At 34.6% G+C, this 18112-nt stretch overlaps 1 protein-coding gene across 3 annotated transcripts in view; it reads left to right on the top strand.

Moving 5' to 3' along the window:
- The window catches only part of Pkn2 (protein kinase N2), a 101541-nt gene that overhangs the window by 78990 nt on the left and 4439 nt on the right, over positions 1-18112 (top strand). For 2 of the 3 annotated variants that reach the window (XM_041658670.1, XM_041658740.1), the window contains exons 9-19: positions 3524-3667; positions 3983-4058; positions 4684-4858; positions 5075-5201; positions 5658-5788; positions 5869-5944; positions 6022-6113; positions 10082-10258; positions 14373-14435; positions 15616-15692; positions 16484-16626. In XM_041658670.1, coding sequence (XP_041514604.1) covers positions 3524-3667; positions 3983-4058; positions 4684-4858; positions 5075-5201; positions 5658-5788; positions 5869-5944; positions 6022-6113; positions 10082-10258; positions 14373-14435; positions 15616-15692; positions 16484-16626 — 1281 coding nt within the window. The remainder of the gene's footprint in view (positions 1-3523; positions 3668-3982; positions 4059-4683; positions 4859-5074; positions 5202-5657; positions 5789-5868; positions 5945-6021; positions 6114-10081; positions 10259-14372; positions 14436-15615; positions 15693-16483; positions 16627-18112) is intronic. The other variant, XM_041658814.1, reaches the window with a different exon arrangement.

Below are 18112 nucleotides of genomic sequence, written 5' to 3' on the forward strand. Positions count from 1 at the left end.
CATAGATACTACTGTGTTCCCTCTGAAAAGTAAAGGTATTCCCAAGCACCCTGGGCTCCTCAGCAAATCATTTCAAAATTCATCCTTCCTCATGCCTCTTTGTGCTAAATGTACATCTTTTTTCTTAAGTTGCAATACAGTATTGTATTTGTTATACTTCTACTATAGCTACATGTAAAGCTGACTAGGTGGGTACCTCTTGTCTTTTTCTGTTTATATTCCAGCCCTAGAGTGATGATAAGCCACACAGATTCCTTGTTCATACCCTAAATTCAAATTCACAATGAAGCAAAATGAAGCAGGAGCTGTATAGTCAACCAGTATTGCCAGCTCTTACTTAATTCAGATCCAACTGCCCAGCCTTTTTGAATTGCAATTTTACCCTATCTAAATTGTATTTCTCCTGTCCTTTGAAATTACTTGTAAAGCCCTTGCCCTTTAGAACTAACCTATAGTTTCCATTCAAGACAGTGGTGGTATCTCTTTATATAGAAGCCTTAGTTAGTCTGTATGCTTTGTGCCTCAGATTCTATATCTCTAGCCAACTTTCCTAAATTACTTTGGGTATTAGGGATTTAAAGAAAACTGACAGTTTGTTGTATAAATTATAGAGTACTGATAATATCTCTAGGTCATAATACTGCTCAGTTTGGGAAGAGTGTTCATAGGGAACAGTGCAAGGGACAAAAAGTAAAGGTTATTGACCCTGAAATCTTGTTGAACTCCAAGAATACTCATCTGACTCTGTGAATTCACATTCCATACCAAATCTCAGAGCTTTAATTTATTGCAGATTGACACAGACTAGAGATAGGGAAAAGGGAAATCAACTAGTTTTAGACTCACTAGAGTGGATAGCAGGAGTGAAGTGACTGGGACAACTCTTCACATTGTCCCACACTTCAGCAATGCAAACAGTAGTATTTCCTCCACCACTAGCATTTGTGCTTCCTCAGGCTGCTTAATCTATAAGCCTTTTGTAGGAGGAGGCGCTTGTTCGTCCCGACTGTCCAGAACCAAAATAACCACACAGAAACTGTATTAATTAAGTCACTGCTTGGCCCATTAGCTCTAGCTTCTTATTGGCTAACTCTTACATAATAATTTAACCTATCTCCATTAATCTGTATATCACCATGAGGTTGTGGCCTACCAGCAAAATTTCAGCGCCTCTATCTCCTGAGGTGGATCTATGGTGCCTTGTCTCCGCCTTCCTTCTCCCAGCATTCAGTCCAGTTTTCCCCGCCTACCTAAGTTCTGCCCTATCAACAGGCCAAGGCAGTTTTTTTATTCATTAATAGTAATCCCAGCACACAGAGGAGACTCCCACATCAGCCTTTGCCTCATAGCTTCTTGATCTTTAGTAAGTCTTTCTGTTCAGAACAGTGGCCGAAGATAGGAGCCAGTAAACCTCCATTCTCCTGATTTAAAAAGAAAAAAAAAAAAGAAAAGAAAGAAAAACCCAAAATTTAAATTACCGATCCTTAGTTTATTCTTCCAGTTAATTTCTAAAATTAATTCTAAAATATTTAAACCTTGTGTATACTTGTGATTTGCGTATATGTGTACACGTGCCTGTGAGTGTCCTCCCAGGTGTGTGCACCAGTGCTGACACCAGAAGAGGAGGTCAGGGATCTTGTTCTATTACTCTTTACCTTATTCTCTTGAGACTCCTCTTGTTAACCCTTTCCAACCTCAGCACTGGGGTTACTGGCTCCCATAGCCACGCTGGACAGCTCTTCATGTCTGTAGAGCAAGGGCTCTTACCCACTGAGCCATCTCTCCAGTTTCTAAAGTATTTAAACTTCTAATAGAATATAAGTATTAATGCTTGTGTGTGTGTGTGTGTGTGTGTGTGTGTGCCTGCCTGTCTGTATGCATGTGCCACTTGCTAATCCTAAAATACATATGTTCTCATACTTTTAATTCCAGTATATTTTTGTCATATTACTTATGAGTCAGAAATGAGATGAAATCCTGGAATCACATCAAAAATTCTATTTTCTGATTTTTTCTTTTGCTAGTAATTAACCAGACATTGTCATTGTTACAAAACCCATGAGAAAATCATCTCAAACAAGCAGACTTTTTACTGTAGCTTTCAGTTTCAGACTTTGGAGTTCATAGTCATTTGTCCCAGTTGTTTTTAGACTCAAAGTAAAGCAGACATAATAAAAGCACTTAAAGGAGAAAGACTTCTCACCTCCTGACAGCCAGAAAGCAAGGAAAGAAAAAGGACAGAAAACCAGTAGTCCTTCAGCTGTACTCTCCCAGTGTGCTCCTTCCCCCCTAAAGCCCCACCTTCTAGAGTTCCACCATTTCCCAGAAGCACTGCTATCACCTTGGATATACCTTCAGCAGGGTCCTGGGGGAGACTGACACTTGAGACCATATGATAACAAAAAACCTCTGACATGTTCTGTTTTGACTCATGTATGTTGCATGTTTCCTTTTTAAAAATGTTTTCATTTTCATCAACTAGTTTTATAAAGTAAAAAAATCTATTATGTGTATATACTAGGAACTTATATAATATGCAAAATTTCACATATTAAAAATTGTTATATAAAAGAAGTAATTTCTTACAGAACCTAAAGGGAAATACATTTATATCTTATTGTGGGTAATCTGCATAATTCCTAAAAATAAAACAGTGGAACAGTTTGGTACTTTCTAATTAAAATGTGCATAAATTGTAACATACTGCAGAAATCAACCATGATTTGATCCCAACATACAAACTATTTAGGAGTAAGTTGTCAAAACCTTAAGTATGTTTTCACAAGTAAACATTATTTCTAATGACCACAGTATACTCTCTTGTTGGTCGTGAAATCATATATACTTAACTTGTCCTCGTGTTCTGGATATTCAAGTCATTACCAATTTTTTATATGTCTTTTTTAGATTATAGTAAAAGGACATTTTTCCATAAACGGTATAAGTTAAACATCACCCCCCTTCCATTTGACACAGACTGTCATGCTCACCAGCCTTATTGCCTTGTGGTAATCTTTTGAAAATTGAATGGCCTGATAGTCTCATAGTACTTACAGTATATGGCACACAAAAGTGCAGAAGAGAAGCCATTCCAGACCTCTGTGGCCCAATAGTGGGTCAAAGAACTGGGTTTTCTGAGGGAAGTCCTGTGACATTTTAGTGGCAGGACAGTAGCAATGATGATCTTTGGAGACCCAAAAGATTGAGGTTCTTAGTGGGAGGGAGGTTTCTGTAGTTATTGATTGTTGTCAGCGTGTTATTTGGGCCTTGAACCTTAGAAATGCATTAGCAGAGATGGTGTGGATATAAGTCTATTTATTATTTGAGTTAAAATTTGTTAGTTTTGATAAAAGTGATATACAGTTGAAAAGAATAGTGTTATTCAAAATACTTGATTGTAATGTGTACTTTGTTTATTGTATTTGCATTTCATATATTTTGTGATATTTTATTCAAGTGTGTGTCCAATGATGTCTTTTCTGTTTGTTTGTTTTCTTTTTGTTTGTTTTTTTTAATTACTTAGTCACGTGAACTGGAAATTTCAGTTTATTGGCGTGATTGGCGATCTCTGTGTGCTGTAAAATTTCTGAGGTTAGAAGATTTTTTAGACAACCAGCGGCATGGCATGTGTCTCTATTTGGAACCACAGGGTACTTTGTTTGCAGAGGTAATAAATGTATTTTATTCAATGTGCATAACTACAGTAGAAATTGTATATATTGGCAGTATGACAGAAGTGACAAGCACGTTATGTCAAAAGACAGATACCTTGAATTCTTGACTGCTCTGCTGCATATTAGGGGTGTGACTTGGAGAAAAATCATTTATCCTCTCTAGGTCCATATTCTCATCTGGAAAATGAAGGGGTTGGACTCAGTTATAGATCAGATTCGATTAAATTCTCAAAAGTTAGGAGCCTAGTAAATTTCATGAAACATAATCCTTAAAGTTTTCATGTTGACTTAAATTTTCTTTACCACAGGTTACTTTTTTTAATCCAGTTATTGAAAGAAGACCAAAACTCCAAAGACAAAAGAAAATTTTTTCAAAACAACAAGGTAATTACTAAGAATCGAATATAATTAATTTTTTGAAAATCCAACTGTCATCTTAAAAGTAATTGTATTTTTTCTTTCTTTGTAAGTTGATTTCTAACATTTTTAAGTAGTACTTAAACATATTTTTAATAATAGCCCATGTGTTCTCAAATTATCTGTCTGACCTCAAAGTGATCCCCTTGCCTTTGTCCCTCGGTGCTTGGATTATAGGCATGCACCACCATGCCTGGCTTAGTCACTGAGTTCAACGATAATCAACTCATGATTGTCTTACCATTTACCACCCACTGCCTGCCCTGCTTTCTGAGCTTATTTGAAGCGAACTCAGGTATCACTGAGTCCTGTTGTTCATTATCATAAATGTCTTAAACTTTAGTCACACCTAACTACTAGAATTAGGAAATAATCCAAATTTTTTATCTATTTTTAAAAATTTTGTGTGTGATTTACAATAGTTTTAATAAAAAACAAAATAGTTAAGTAGAGAACTAGTTTTTTAAGTTACAAATATTATTTGTTCTTCATAAATTACAAACTGATGAATATGGATTTTTAAATTTTTTATGGCTTTATTAATATATAAAGAAATTACTTATCCTACGTTCGTTATCTATTATATCTGCAGGCAAAACATTTCTCAGAGCTCCTCAAATGAATATTAATATTGCCACTTGGGGAAGGCTAGTGAGACGAGCTATTCCCACAGTAAATCATTCTGGCACATTCAGCCCTCAGACTCCTGTGCCCGCAACAGTACCGGTGGTTGATGCACACATCCCTGAACTCGCTCCTCCAGCCAGGTATGTCTTAGAAGACTTAAGTATGTCTTACACAGCCCTTACCGTGACATCATAATATGGATTACAGTAGTTGTAGTTAGTCCCAGTCTTTTCCAATTAGAATTGTGAAACTACTGCACTCCTTATTTAAAAGAAGTTAGTTTCCTTTTATTTTGCAGCTACTTAAAAATAAAGACCTTGATTGCTGTTTTGGTAAATTGCTTTGTCTTCTGTAAGTGATTCTACAGTAACCAAATTGGACTTTGATCTTGAACCTGAACCTCCTCCAGCCCCACCACGTGCTTCTTCCCTTGGAGAGATAGATGAATCTTCCGAATTGAGAGTTTTGGATATACCTGGACAGGCAAGGCATTCTAACCCTTCCTTCTACAATTCCTTCTTCAGTAAAGTTATTATAGTGACTAAAGTGTATATTTCAATTAAAATTACCAGCATGAACTATGAGTTTGCATTTTGTTTTGGGGGTTTTTATTGTTTTATTTGTTTGTTTGTTTTTTTAATGAGTAAGTTTTCTCAAGGAGATGAAATTGAAGGGATATAGCTGCTTTCTTCCTGTTGAACAGTTGCCCTTGACCTCTGTCTTCTCACAGGCCAAAAGGAATACAATGGGCTGTATAAATTAGAGGAGGATAATATGTTACTTTTTCTTATTTTTGTTTGTTTTTCCATGGGAACCTAAGTAACCAAATCTGAATTATTTTTTCTAATGCCTTTGGAATTGTTTCTCCAACTTTATGATTATCAAATAATTTTTTTACTGTAAGTTCCTCTAGTTTATTGAGCACTTAATATTTTGCAGGGTTCAGAAACTGTTTTCGATATTGAGAATGACAGAAATAACATGCGTCCAAAATCCTGTTCTGAATATGAGCTTGACATTCCTGACTCAGGTCGAAGCTGTTGGAGTGTTGGAGAGCTTGAGGAAAATAGGTGAGAAGCAAGTAGATGAAATGTGTTACTACTGTCTTCTTGGTTCTGTAGTTGCCTTATTTTAATTATTACTGTTTTAGATCTCAACAAAGGTTTCAGTTCAATCTACAAGACTTCAGGTGCTGTGCTGTCTTGGGGAGAGGACATTTTGGAAAGGTAATCTAACAGCTCTTTAAGAATACTTACAAAAGCAGTAATTCAAAAAGATATGAACTGTTTTAATCTTATTTCAGGTGCTGTTGGCTGAATATAAACACACAAATGAAATGTTTGCTATAAAAGCCTTAAAGAAAGGAGACATTGTGGCTCGAGACGAAGTAGACAGGTCAGTTTTTTAAAATGGAAGTTTTTCTTTGAGGCAAGAGCTTGAGTGGATAGCATTAAATCTGAGGTCCCAGAAATATCTGATGAAGCTAAATATTTCTATATGGCAAATGGCAGACATTAATTAAATGCTGTTTTTCTTTCCAGTCACTTCTCTCCCTTACTCAGTGTTTGTGGATACCAAGTAAAGACAGTGGGATGTTTAAACTAATTCTATTACATTTTAATAAGTTGAGACGTTTATAAAGTTTTAGCATGGAACTGTTTCTCATTGTGATTTAGTAAAACTAGTCATATTTTAGCCTTTGAAGCAGATAAAATGTCACTTACTGATACCCACAAGTAACTCAAATGGTTAATGACATCAATTTTTGAAATACATCTGTATGAATGGTCCCTTCTATGTGTTTGTAGGAAGAGGCCGCTTAGCCCCACACAGAAACTGTATTAATTAAATCACTGCTTGGCCCACTAGCTCTAGCTTATTTTTGGCTAACTTACATATTAATTCAACCCATTTCTATTAATCTATGTATCGCAACGTAGCTGTGGCTTACTTGCTAAAGTTCTGGCGTCTGTCTCCTGCAAAGCTATATGGCTTCTCTCTGACTATGCCTCCTTTCTCCCAGCATTTGGTTTAGTTTTCTCCACCGAGCTCTGTTCCCCTATAGCTCTGCTATAGGCCCCAAACAGTTCCTTTATTAACCAGTGATATTTACAGCATAGGAATCCCACATCATGTGTTTTTTAAAATTATACTCTTTATGTATGTACACATTCAGTGGCATACAGCATACATGTTGAGATAATTTTTTTTTTGCCTGTATGTATGTCTGTGTACCATGTGCATACAATACTTATTGAGGCCAGTAGTAGTAGAGGGTATTGAATCCCTTGGGCTTTGAGTTACAGTCAGTTGTGAGCTGTCATGTGGATAGCAAAAATTGCACCTGAGCCCTTTAGAAGAAAACCAGTGCTCTTAACCACTGAGCCAATTTTTCAGTTCCCTTCTTTGTGTTTTTTTAAATCATATTTTCAGTATAGTACCTTACCTTTCAAAGAGTTTAATAATGATAAATGCTGAGGATACATCTTCATATGGTTATAAAATGCATGGACTTTAGGAATATATTTTAATATGATTAGAATTCAAGAATATATTTTAATATGATTCATACACCCACATATGTGGAATTATTTTATAAAAATGATAATTTTTATTTTTAATTATCAGAAAAGCTTTTATATGATATTTAGTAGTGTTTTTCTTATACCACTAAGAATCTTAATAGAGAGTAGTCCTGCAGATACTGAACAGATAGCTCATCTTTGAAGACCATATGCTGTTTTTCTAGAGGACAAGGTTTGGTTGCCAACTCCCACATATAGATAGTTTTGGTTTTTTGTTTTGCTTTAATTCCGTGTTTTCATGACTAGAGATTGAATTCGGGGCCTTGTGCATGATAGGTAAGGACACTACCATTGAAACATGTAGCTCAAACAGGTTTTGAATTTGTGGTTCTCTTGCCCCGCCTCCCAAGATGTCTGAGATTACAAGCCTGTATCCCAGACCTGGCCATGCACGTTTATTTGTATATGACATATATGTATATATGTATTTAACTATATTTGCCTTCCTCATTAAATTGATACCTATAATGTTTTTTGTTTCTTCATATGAGTAGTTCTTAGAATTAAAATAGGTTTTTGGTCATAGGGACACACTTTTAATCTCAGCAGTCAGGAGACTGAGGTAGAAAGATTGCTGTGATTTAGGGCCAGCCTGGGCTACGTACTGAGATTCTGACTCATGTCCCTCCAAAAAATTTAGAATTTGAACCATTGTTTACAAAGTGACATTTAAAATCAATTGGAATTTGCCTATTTGAGTTTTGCCTCTTTCCCTCTCTTTTTCTCATTTTTATCAAATCATATCAAATCAGATGTCTCTCTGATAGCCAAACTACCAACAAATGGAATTTTCTGGACCTTATATAGTAGCTAACCATTTTAGATACTTAGAACTGTATTTATGTTATAAAAGAGATAAGTGAAGCTAATCTTTTTTATCCATTTGTACTTGAAATATCAGAAGTTTGAAATATTTTTATTCCAGGTTTGTAATGTTGGTAGTGTTGAACCCAACCCAGGCATGGTGGCACTGACTATAATCCCAGCACTCAGGTGTCTTATGCAGATGGACTCTCAGAGTTTGGGGCCACCCTCCCTCATGTTGAGAGTTCTAGCTACTCAGAGCTACAGAGTGAGACTGTACCTTGAATTCATTTGTTTTCTATAATAATAAAAATCTAGTTCAGATCGAGCATCTATAATCTAAAAATCTGAAACTTGAAATGCACAAATTCTCAATGTTTTGACTAAAGATGTGATGCTAAAATCTATCATTGTTCACAAATGTTTCATATACAATTATTTAAAATGTAAAACTTTAGATTTTGAATATAAGGTACATATGAAACAAATGAATTTCATGTTTAGACCTGGGTCACATTGTTTTGCTCTATCTTATTACTGTGATGAGAAATAGTTCTGTCCTTAAACACTTCAGATAAGGTATCTATAACCTTGACTACTCTCTTATCCTGGTTGCTCATATATGTTTTTGCTACATTGTTATTGCTTTGAATCAGATCTTTTTAGAAAGGTGCTTTCTAATTAAGGCAATTAGAATAATCCTAATAATTATCATAAAGAAAAAGTTGTAGATCAGAGACTAGAGCCAAAGCCAGACCCAAAGACATTACCTCTGGTGAAATGGAGCTTAGCCTTGGATAAAAACTGAGAAATAGAAATGACTGAAATAGTTTTAGTTTTAAACTTTTCTAGTTTTGGGTAATTTAGATGGAGTTTCTTTGTGTCTCAGCAGCCACTTGCCAAATAATTATAATTCTTAGCTGATAGCTCAGACTTATTATTAACTAGCCCTTAGAACTTAACCCATTTGTATTAATCTATGTGCTACCCGGAGACTCATAGCTTTAACCTCTCTTGCAAGTCCTGCTTCCTTTCCATCTGGCTGGCAACTTCTCTGACTCTGCCCTGCTTCCCAGAATTATCCTAGTCTGTTTCTCTCACCCAATCTCTCCTGCCCAGCTATAGGCCATTCAGCTCTTTAATAACCAATGAGAGTAATACATACTGACATTGTACAAAAATTGTTCCATATTAGGGTAACATGGAAACAGATCTCAAATATGAACACCAAAAAGGAAAAGGTTTATCTGTTGATCATTATTTTGCTTCAGTACTAAAAATTAGTATGTTAATTCAAGCTCCACTTAAATAACATAATATTACTAATATTTGACATCAATTTGTCAAGTGTTAATACTTAATATCAATAATACTTGACATAATTTTCTTTGAATTTCACTAACTATTTTCTGAAGGAAGAATTCTTTTGCTTTTGCTGTTTAGCAACATCATTCCATATTCAGGGAGTTTTGCCATATTCCTTTCAAGAATTTGTCTTGTTCTTCTGGGGATTGCTACAGGTATTTGTGTACTATCTCAGAAAATCGTATTGTTCTCAAAGAATTCCCTTTTGAAACATGTAGCATTCTCTTAGCTTTCTAGTCAGTCTTCTAGATTAAATTTTTATTGCCTATTTGTATCTTTCAGCGTCATATTTTATATGATAAAAATTTGAATATTCAAGCTAATGAATTATAAATGCTGTCCTTGGAATTACCATGTTCACAAACTTTATTTACTTTTTGGGTCTCTCTATGTAAATTAACTATAATTACAAACTTCATTTGTGCCAGGCTGATATTATCCTGTAAGTTATATAATCTTTATGTCTGCTACTCATTAACATATTTTCAATTACCATTATATACCAAGTAGAACTTTTCTCATAGTATTGCAAAATAAATTTTTATGATTTTTAAATTCATAAAAGTTAGAAATTTTATTTCAAGTTTTGGTAATGTTTTTCTCTTACAGCCTGATGTGTGAAAAAAGAATTTTTGAGACTGTGAATAGCGTCAGGCACCCCTTTCTGGTGAACCTTTTTGCATGTTTCCAAACAAAAGAGCATGTTTGCTTTGTGATGGAGTACGCTGCAGGTGGGGACCTGATGATGCACATCCATACCGATGTCTTCTCTGAACCCAGAGCTGTGTGAGTATACCTTAGACATATGCCTCTCTCTCCATGACTCATGGCTTTCTGGGACTAAAAGGAGCTGTGACTTTTACATCCTTGCTTTTTCCCTAATGAATGTAGACCCTATAAGAAATAGTAGAATTTCTTACATTTTGCAGAATACTTTTTATGTTTATATACTCTGTTGTCCATGGTGAAGATTTCATGAGTTACCATTATTTCATACTTGATAATTTAGATTCAATTTAGGTTATATTTAGATCATTTTTATTTTAGTTATTAGTTTTATCCCTACAGAATGACATCCTGGAGCCCTAAGTTTAAAGGTAAATTATACTCAAAATATTATATATACATACATATATATATACATGTATATATATATATACATGTATATATATACATGTATATATATATATATGAATGTTGGTATCTCATTTAAAATATTTATATTTGTGTTTTAAAGGGTAAATCTATGTTTATACTATTTCTCAAACAGTGCTTTAAAAAAATTGGTATAGGTTGATTGCCATTACACAAAAAGCCAGAAGTGTTTTAAACTTTTGTTGCTTCATTGTTTGAACTTTTGCCTAGTATTCCAGAACCTTAATCACAACATTCTCCAAGTTCTGTACCTTCCCCCCCATACCAGATAAGGACTCCCCATATTACACAAACTAACCTAAAATTTGGTGTGTATTCTAGTCTGGCCTCAAAACTCATAGCCATCCTCTTTCATCTCCCAAGTTTTATGATTGTAGGTATGTACTGCTATACCCAGCTCTGAAGTTATCTGAATGAGAGGCCGTGCTTTTGCATCAGTTACCGTCTCATGGTGATGTGTTGGGGATCCAGACTTTGGACATAACACAGAATGTTGTGTTAGAGCCTTTCATATTTCAGTTTGGAGGATTAGTAGGGATGTTCAACCTGTATTCTTATAGCCTCCAAGAAAAGGGATGGAAAAGAGACATCAGGATAAACCATTTTTGTAGTTCAACTAAATTGTATATTAAAGTTAACTTATTCAATACTTAAAAGTCAAGAGTAGTAAGCATTTTAGATTATTGGCCATATACAGTGTATTATTTGGTGTCCTAATTTACAGCTTTTGCATAGTAGAGACCTAGAAGGGTACTCTATTAGCTATATCTTAGGAGACCCACAAGTTTACATCTCTAGCTCCAGTCTCTTCACTAATGATCCAGCTATTTATATACCCAGCTCAGGACCAGCTTTTCCATTTGTAAAGCCCATAAAAATCTCATTTAGCATCTCAAGTTGTTTTCCTGCCTGTTTTTTTTTTTCTACAGCTTCGCAGACCTGCTACTATTACAGTCTTCCTCATCTTATTAAATAACAATATTATCTTTTATGTTGTCCAAGCCAAAATGCTGAGTGTCATTCATGGTCCCCTTTTCCCCTCACGTGTAACATCCATGGAATTAGCAAATCCAATCAACTCTCTTCAGAATATTCACAAATCATTAGACTGAAAAAAAATCCAGTAGTACCTTTTTGATTTTACTTTTGAATTATCTTTGTTCTATTTTCTGATGAAACATCAACTAACGTTCATGTAGCAATTTCTTTCACACTTTTGATTGCTGTGTAACTGTTAGAGGTGTGTGCATATAGATGGTGCCACAGCTTTCAATTTTCAGATAGGTAAACAGGAATTAATTCTGATGCATAGTAAAGTAGTTTAAAATTAGGCTGAGTAGTAAAAAGTCACTAAGAATCAATTTTCCAAATGTTTAAAACTTAAATTTTTTTCTTATTTTATGTGTGAGGGTCTGCATGTATATCTGTGTACTACATGTGTGCAGTGCCCATAGAAGGCAGAAGATGGAATAGGAGCCCTCTAGGTACATTAAAATTTTTAAGGTGGTAGTGCAAAGTAGAACCTCCATTCATTATGTGGTCCCAGGAAGATCCTGAATTTAGGTCAACCTGACCTACATAGGTGGTACCTTGGTCCACAAAAGAAGAAAAAAAGCATTAAAATATATTAGGCAAATATTTACTATGCATGGGAATTTGTTTTGTTAGTTTGGTTTTGATTTTAAACAAATATAAAAAGTGTTAATTATTTCCTTCTATTATTAACAGAGGAACAGATTCTATAGCCTGCTGAATAGTATGACACATGGAAGAGAGCCTGGCACATAAGGCAGTGTGGGCCTGTGCCACCTTAGACTGTGCGATCAAAGTGCTTTAATGTTTCTAGCTGTGCTGTTTTTCAGTTGTGTGGCTCTAAACCAGGGAATTCCTCTGTCTGAACTTCATGCTCTGTGTTTGTAAAATAGAGACTTTAAGAAAAGCTACTAAAATACCTGACTATAGACCTAGTATTTTCCTATTTGTTTTGTAAATTGAGTATAATCAGTGCAATCTGTTTTAAAAGCAGAAAAGGAGACACTTTTAAATTGTTGCAATATTGTTTTGCTAACAATGTTTGCTTTAAAAAGATCTTGAAAAAACTATTTTGATTAGTGTATCAAGCTTAACAAATTGCACACAGATACCTGTTACATAAGATTTAGTATACAATTAAATATATACTTGTAAGTAGTTGTATTTTTAAAATTCTTCTAAATTACAATCCCATTTTTATGAAAATGAGTAAACTTTAAATCTGAGTATAATACCTATATGTAATATTAATGTATTCACTTCACTTAAAAGAATATAATTATCTCAGGATGGCAGTTGAGTTGCAGTGATAGGAATAGATTGCTGAGTAGAAAATTATACTTTTGCAAAAGAGTAGGTAATAATGCATATTTTATAGAGGAAAATAATTATATTTTATAATTAAGAACATAGTTTTCCTAGATATTTCTAGATCTGCATTTGTAATTCATTCGTTTGTTTATTCTCACCCTCACTCAGCAAATCCTCTGTGAGTCAGGATTGTGCTATGCCTTAAGAATCAATATTTCAACTGTTTTTCTTGGAACCCAAGGCCATGTGTCCATGCTAGGCTGTTTCCTGTCCCACATACAATCCTAAGTTCCTACGTCCAAAGCCAAACATTTTTTCCAGTAATACTTTATTTTTTTAATTGTTATCTATTCATTTCTATTGTTTACTATCTTGGATAACTGTTAAGTTATCCTTATCTTGGATAACTGTTAAGTTCTTTGCAAGTCCTCATCATCTTTCTTCTGTTCTATTGTAAAACCTTGTTTGTTTGTTTTCTCTCTTCACTACATAATTCTATTCCAGTACTTACAATGTCCCTAATATAAAATGTGCTTCCTCATTAAGGGAAGAAATTCCTGATAAGAGGTAATTTTCATATCTGTTGCTTGGCATTCATGATTCTACTTGGGTCCTTTCAGCTTGATCTCCTGCTATGCTCCCCATGGACTCCAATCTTGTGCTTTATCCACTACTGTAATTAGTATTTTTCTCTCCTGCTGGCCAGACTCCCAAATAATGACAATGAGACTTATTACTTATGAAAGCTCGGCCTATAGCTTAGGCTTATAGCCTGCTCTTATAATGTAAATTAACCCATTTATATTAATCTACATTCTTTCATGAGGCTTTACCTCTCTTCCGCCTCGTATCTCCTGTTTTCTTTTTGTGTCTGCCCACATCTCCTGCTCACCTAGATTCATCTCCTACTCTTTTTTTTCTCTCTGGAAGTTCCACCTATACCCCCTGCCTAGTGATTGGACATTAAGCTTTTTATTACACAGCAAATACACCTTCACACAATGTACAAATATCCCACAACATACAGCAAATTCCTTACTAGTTGTCAAACTGGCAGTTTCCATGCCTCTGTTCTTTTTCTGTCTTAAGGGAATGGCTTGTATTTTCCAACAAAACTTTTGCTTTGGCACGCTGTCTTTCCATACTTACAGCACATTGCAGTTCCTCCCTACAGAACCAAACCAAAAGTCCTCTGAGGACCCTCAATGACGACTATGCAAGTGAAAGCTGTCCATTGCTATAATTATATTCTCTCAGTTTTTAAATTCATTTTGAATAGCACAATATATTATATGTGATAAGAATAAATAAATATTTGAGTAACTACAAAGTGTCCATTGAACTATAAAAGGGTTCAAGAGCAATGAAATTTATTAAACATTTGATTTAATTTTTCTAACAGATTTTATGCAGCATGTGTAGTTCTCGGGTTACAATATTTACATGAGCACAAAATTGTTTATAGGTGAGTACATTTTCCTTGTTTCTAATAGCTTACTTCCGTGTGAATTGGAATTCAGGATAATTAACAAGGATATTTTCTGCTTAACCAATTTTTTAGTTTTCTTTTTGTTAATTAGCCTGAATTCCAATTCACACGTGAGTCCTACCTCAACTTGGAAAACTAGCTCACCATCGTGAGTGTTGTGTGATGGACTTCTTGGTTGTTGGTCCTCTGCTTATTTCCTAATTAAAATAGTGAGAGAGTGAGTTGGCCTGTGGTGACACAGTTCACCAGTAGCTTTTAGAGAGAGGAAAACAACTATGCCAGAGTGTAAACTACCGTGCCGTCCCTCATTAGGATGTCTTCAGTAGCATGGACTGAGAATAGTGGTAGAGAGGTTATGATATGTGATGCCTTGGGTTTGATCTCCCACACAAGAGTGAATGAATGAATAAGAAAATATTGCCATCGTCTGAACTACAAGGGTATTGGTGGTATAGCCCATTCATATTCTGGCACTGGCTCCTTGACAAACTGCAGAACAGCTTGTGGCCAGCGTCTGATCCCTGGCTACATTGAGTAGTGCTGCTCTTACTTCCCATTAATGCACTGCATGGTACCGGAAAGCAAGCTCACTATGGGAAAGCCAGTCAGAATTTGGAATCTTAATGGTTTAGTCAAGCTTCTAACAATGTTTTTAAGGTTTGCTCATGATTCCGTTTACTTAATAAAGTATTTAAAACTAGCTTCATTTGTAATCACTTAGCCTTCTCTTTATGTTAAACTATATTCTTAAAAGTTAAATCTTACACTTTACTTATATTGTTAGCTTAAATTATTTCATAATGCATGTGAACAAAGTTCAAATTGTGACTAAGTCAGATTACCCTAAATAAAAATTTAAACTTCAATAAAAGGTATTTAAACTGATTCTGTATCTTAATATAAACAATTAAAAAGATAGAATGTTTATTTTGTAAATATATTCTCATGTATATAGCAAGAAAAAATTATGTAAAAGCTTTATTTTACATAAATAAATACATATTTTACTATGCAAAAGGAAGAAAAATGAGAGCATCCTATGCTATAACTTGGAAGAAACGGTTCCCAGAAGACAAAATTGGGCTCCTTGAAAATAAAAATTCTATCTTGTACTATGTGGTTTACTCACTTATTTTCATGTTTCCACCTTGAACAGAGATTTGAAGTTGGATAATTTGTTGCTAGATACAGAAGGCTTTGTGAAAATTGCTGACTTTGGTCTTTGCAAAGAAGGTAATTGGACTTTTTAAGTTCTACTCTATTGATTATTATTCCTTTGTACTTCAGTAGTTCTCATTTGTGTAAGAAAAACATTTTTTATTTTAATTTATTCAATTAAAACATTTGAATTGCTCATATAACCCAGTAACCACATCAAGACTGTGATCGGTGGATATAGATAGTTGGTATTGTCAGAAACTGTTGTGAGACTCAGCTTCTCTGTATGGTTGATATTCTTGCCAGTATGTTAACATGGTGCTAAGCGCTGGTTTGTTGATTGGGACTGAGCCAAATGAAGTACATGCCAGCTTCTTAGAACTATTAACATTTTAATGGAAAAATAGAATTATGTAAATATCTCAAGATTTTATATATATATATATTTAGGGATTAAATAAAGCAGTTAAGCTGAGGCCATTCAAAGGAAAGGTCATGTGAGAAATTGTAATGATGATGGTGGTAAGCAGTAGATACTGCTAGGTTAGGTTTGACTCCTTATAAGATATTCACTCTTCATACGTAATGTTATAACTGATGTTATGCTTCCTCCTTCGTACACTAGTAGCTTTATTTTATTACTTAACTTTGTTTCCATTGTAAGTGAACACAGTTCTTGGATATCTTAGAATTAGTGAGTGTTTACTGAGTCATGAGTTTGTTGGTTGAAACATTTGTGAAGTCTTGGTATGTTTAAGTTACAAACATATATGTACAGCAATGTTAGTTTTCTTTCCTAAGCACACCTTCTAATTTTTATGCCATTTTTTTCTTTGCCAATAAATACTTGAATTTATCATCTCCAGGAATGGGGTATGGAGATAGAACAAGCACATTTTGTGGTACTCCTGAATTTCTTGCCCCAGAAGTATTGACAGAAACATCGTACACAAGGGCTGTAGATTGGTGGGGCCTTGGCGTACTTATATATGAAATGCTCGTTGGAGAGGTAAGCTACAGGAAGTAGGTAGATGAAGAAAGGGAGGATGATTGGAAGGAAAAAGTACATCATTTTTATAAAGACACTTCCATTTGTCTCCTATATAACTAGAAAATCAGTTTTATGCTAATAATTGGCTGTGTTTCTATAATATCTTTACTAGCCTAGTAGTTTAGATTTTTATATAGTGGGTGGACTGTATTATGTATGTTTTCAAATAGCCTCTTATATTTAAGTGTTTTAAGATGGTTATGTTTTGTGATTTTAATAGAACTGAATTTCATAGGGAATAGAACGACGGGAGAGTAATAAAAATATATTCTACAGGCAGGTGTAATGGTACATACTTGTCATCTGAGCACTTGAGGGGTGGGCAGAGAGACAGGGAGATTATGAATTTGAGACCAATCTGGGCTACATAGTACAAACACCTTGTAATTGAATTAAAATACAAAAAGAAAAAAATATCTGTCATCTGTAAAAATAAATGTGACTTTCAAAAACAATAGCAGGGTTGGAGAGTTAGCTCAGCAGTTAAGAATGCATATTACTGTTGCAGAGGAAGAACTCCAGTTTAATTCCCAACACCCTCTTCTGAGCGCTCACAACCACCTGTGACTCCCGCTTCTGGGAATTGGACACCTCTGTACTCTACAAGTACCTGCACTCAAGTACATATCCTCACACAGATAGACACACATACACATATTTAAAAATATTTATAAACCCCTTTTTAAAAAAATGAACAGAATTGAAGCAGTTGACACTTTACTCATTTTCTTATTAACAATATTAATCTTTGAGGATAACTGAGTTTAATACTGAAATCCTTATAATTTATGAAACTTACAAAATAAATGAAAATGATAAAGTCCTAATGGATTTATGGATTGCTAAGAATGATAATGGGAATGGAATTCAGAATGAGTATATTTTTTGTCAAGGCAGTTGAAACCTTTCTCAAGAGGGGTTTTTCTATAGATACAAGTCAACTTGTTGGAAATGAATCATTATTCTGGAGTTTCCCATTGCCAGCCATCTTGTATATCCAAATCATGAATCATTTAGTGGCTGAATAAATGAACAGATGCCTTCTTATTTGTTGATGGTTCTGAAGTTTTAGTCTGTGTGTTGTTTACTAACACTTAACCATAATGAACAGATTTGTCCAATAGATGACAGTCCTTTCAGTGTGTCAAATTGGAGCAGATACTCTGGAAAAGGAAAAAAGAAATGGCTTATTAAGAGAGCTATGAACTTTATAAATATTAGCTCTGTTCATTTTGCATCCATCAACATAAACTCCAAACTAGTAGTATTACCGTTTTCAGATATATGAGTAACACACGTGGTTAATAACTTGTCACATAGCACTTGGGAGTTAGGGTTGCACTTTTTTTGTCCTCTACATTTTCAGAACCTGTTTCTAAACCCTGTACTTCGTGCATTAGGATCTGGTATCAATTCCATCTGGTCTCATTTATTTTCCCAAGAC

The sequence above is a fragment of the Microtus oregoni genome, unplaced genomic scaffold, assembly GCF_018167655.1.
Source record: "Microtus oregoni isolate MIOR12 unplaced genomic scaffold, Mior012 000000F_ref0000247, whole genome shotgun sequence".
NCBI lineage: Eukaryota > Metazoa > Chordata > Mammalia > Rodentia > Cricetidae > Microtus > Microtus oregoni.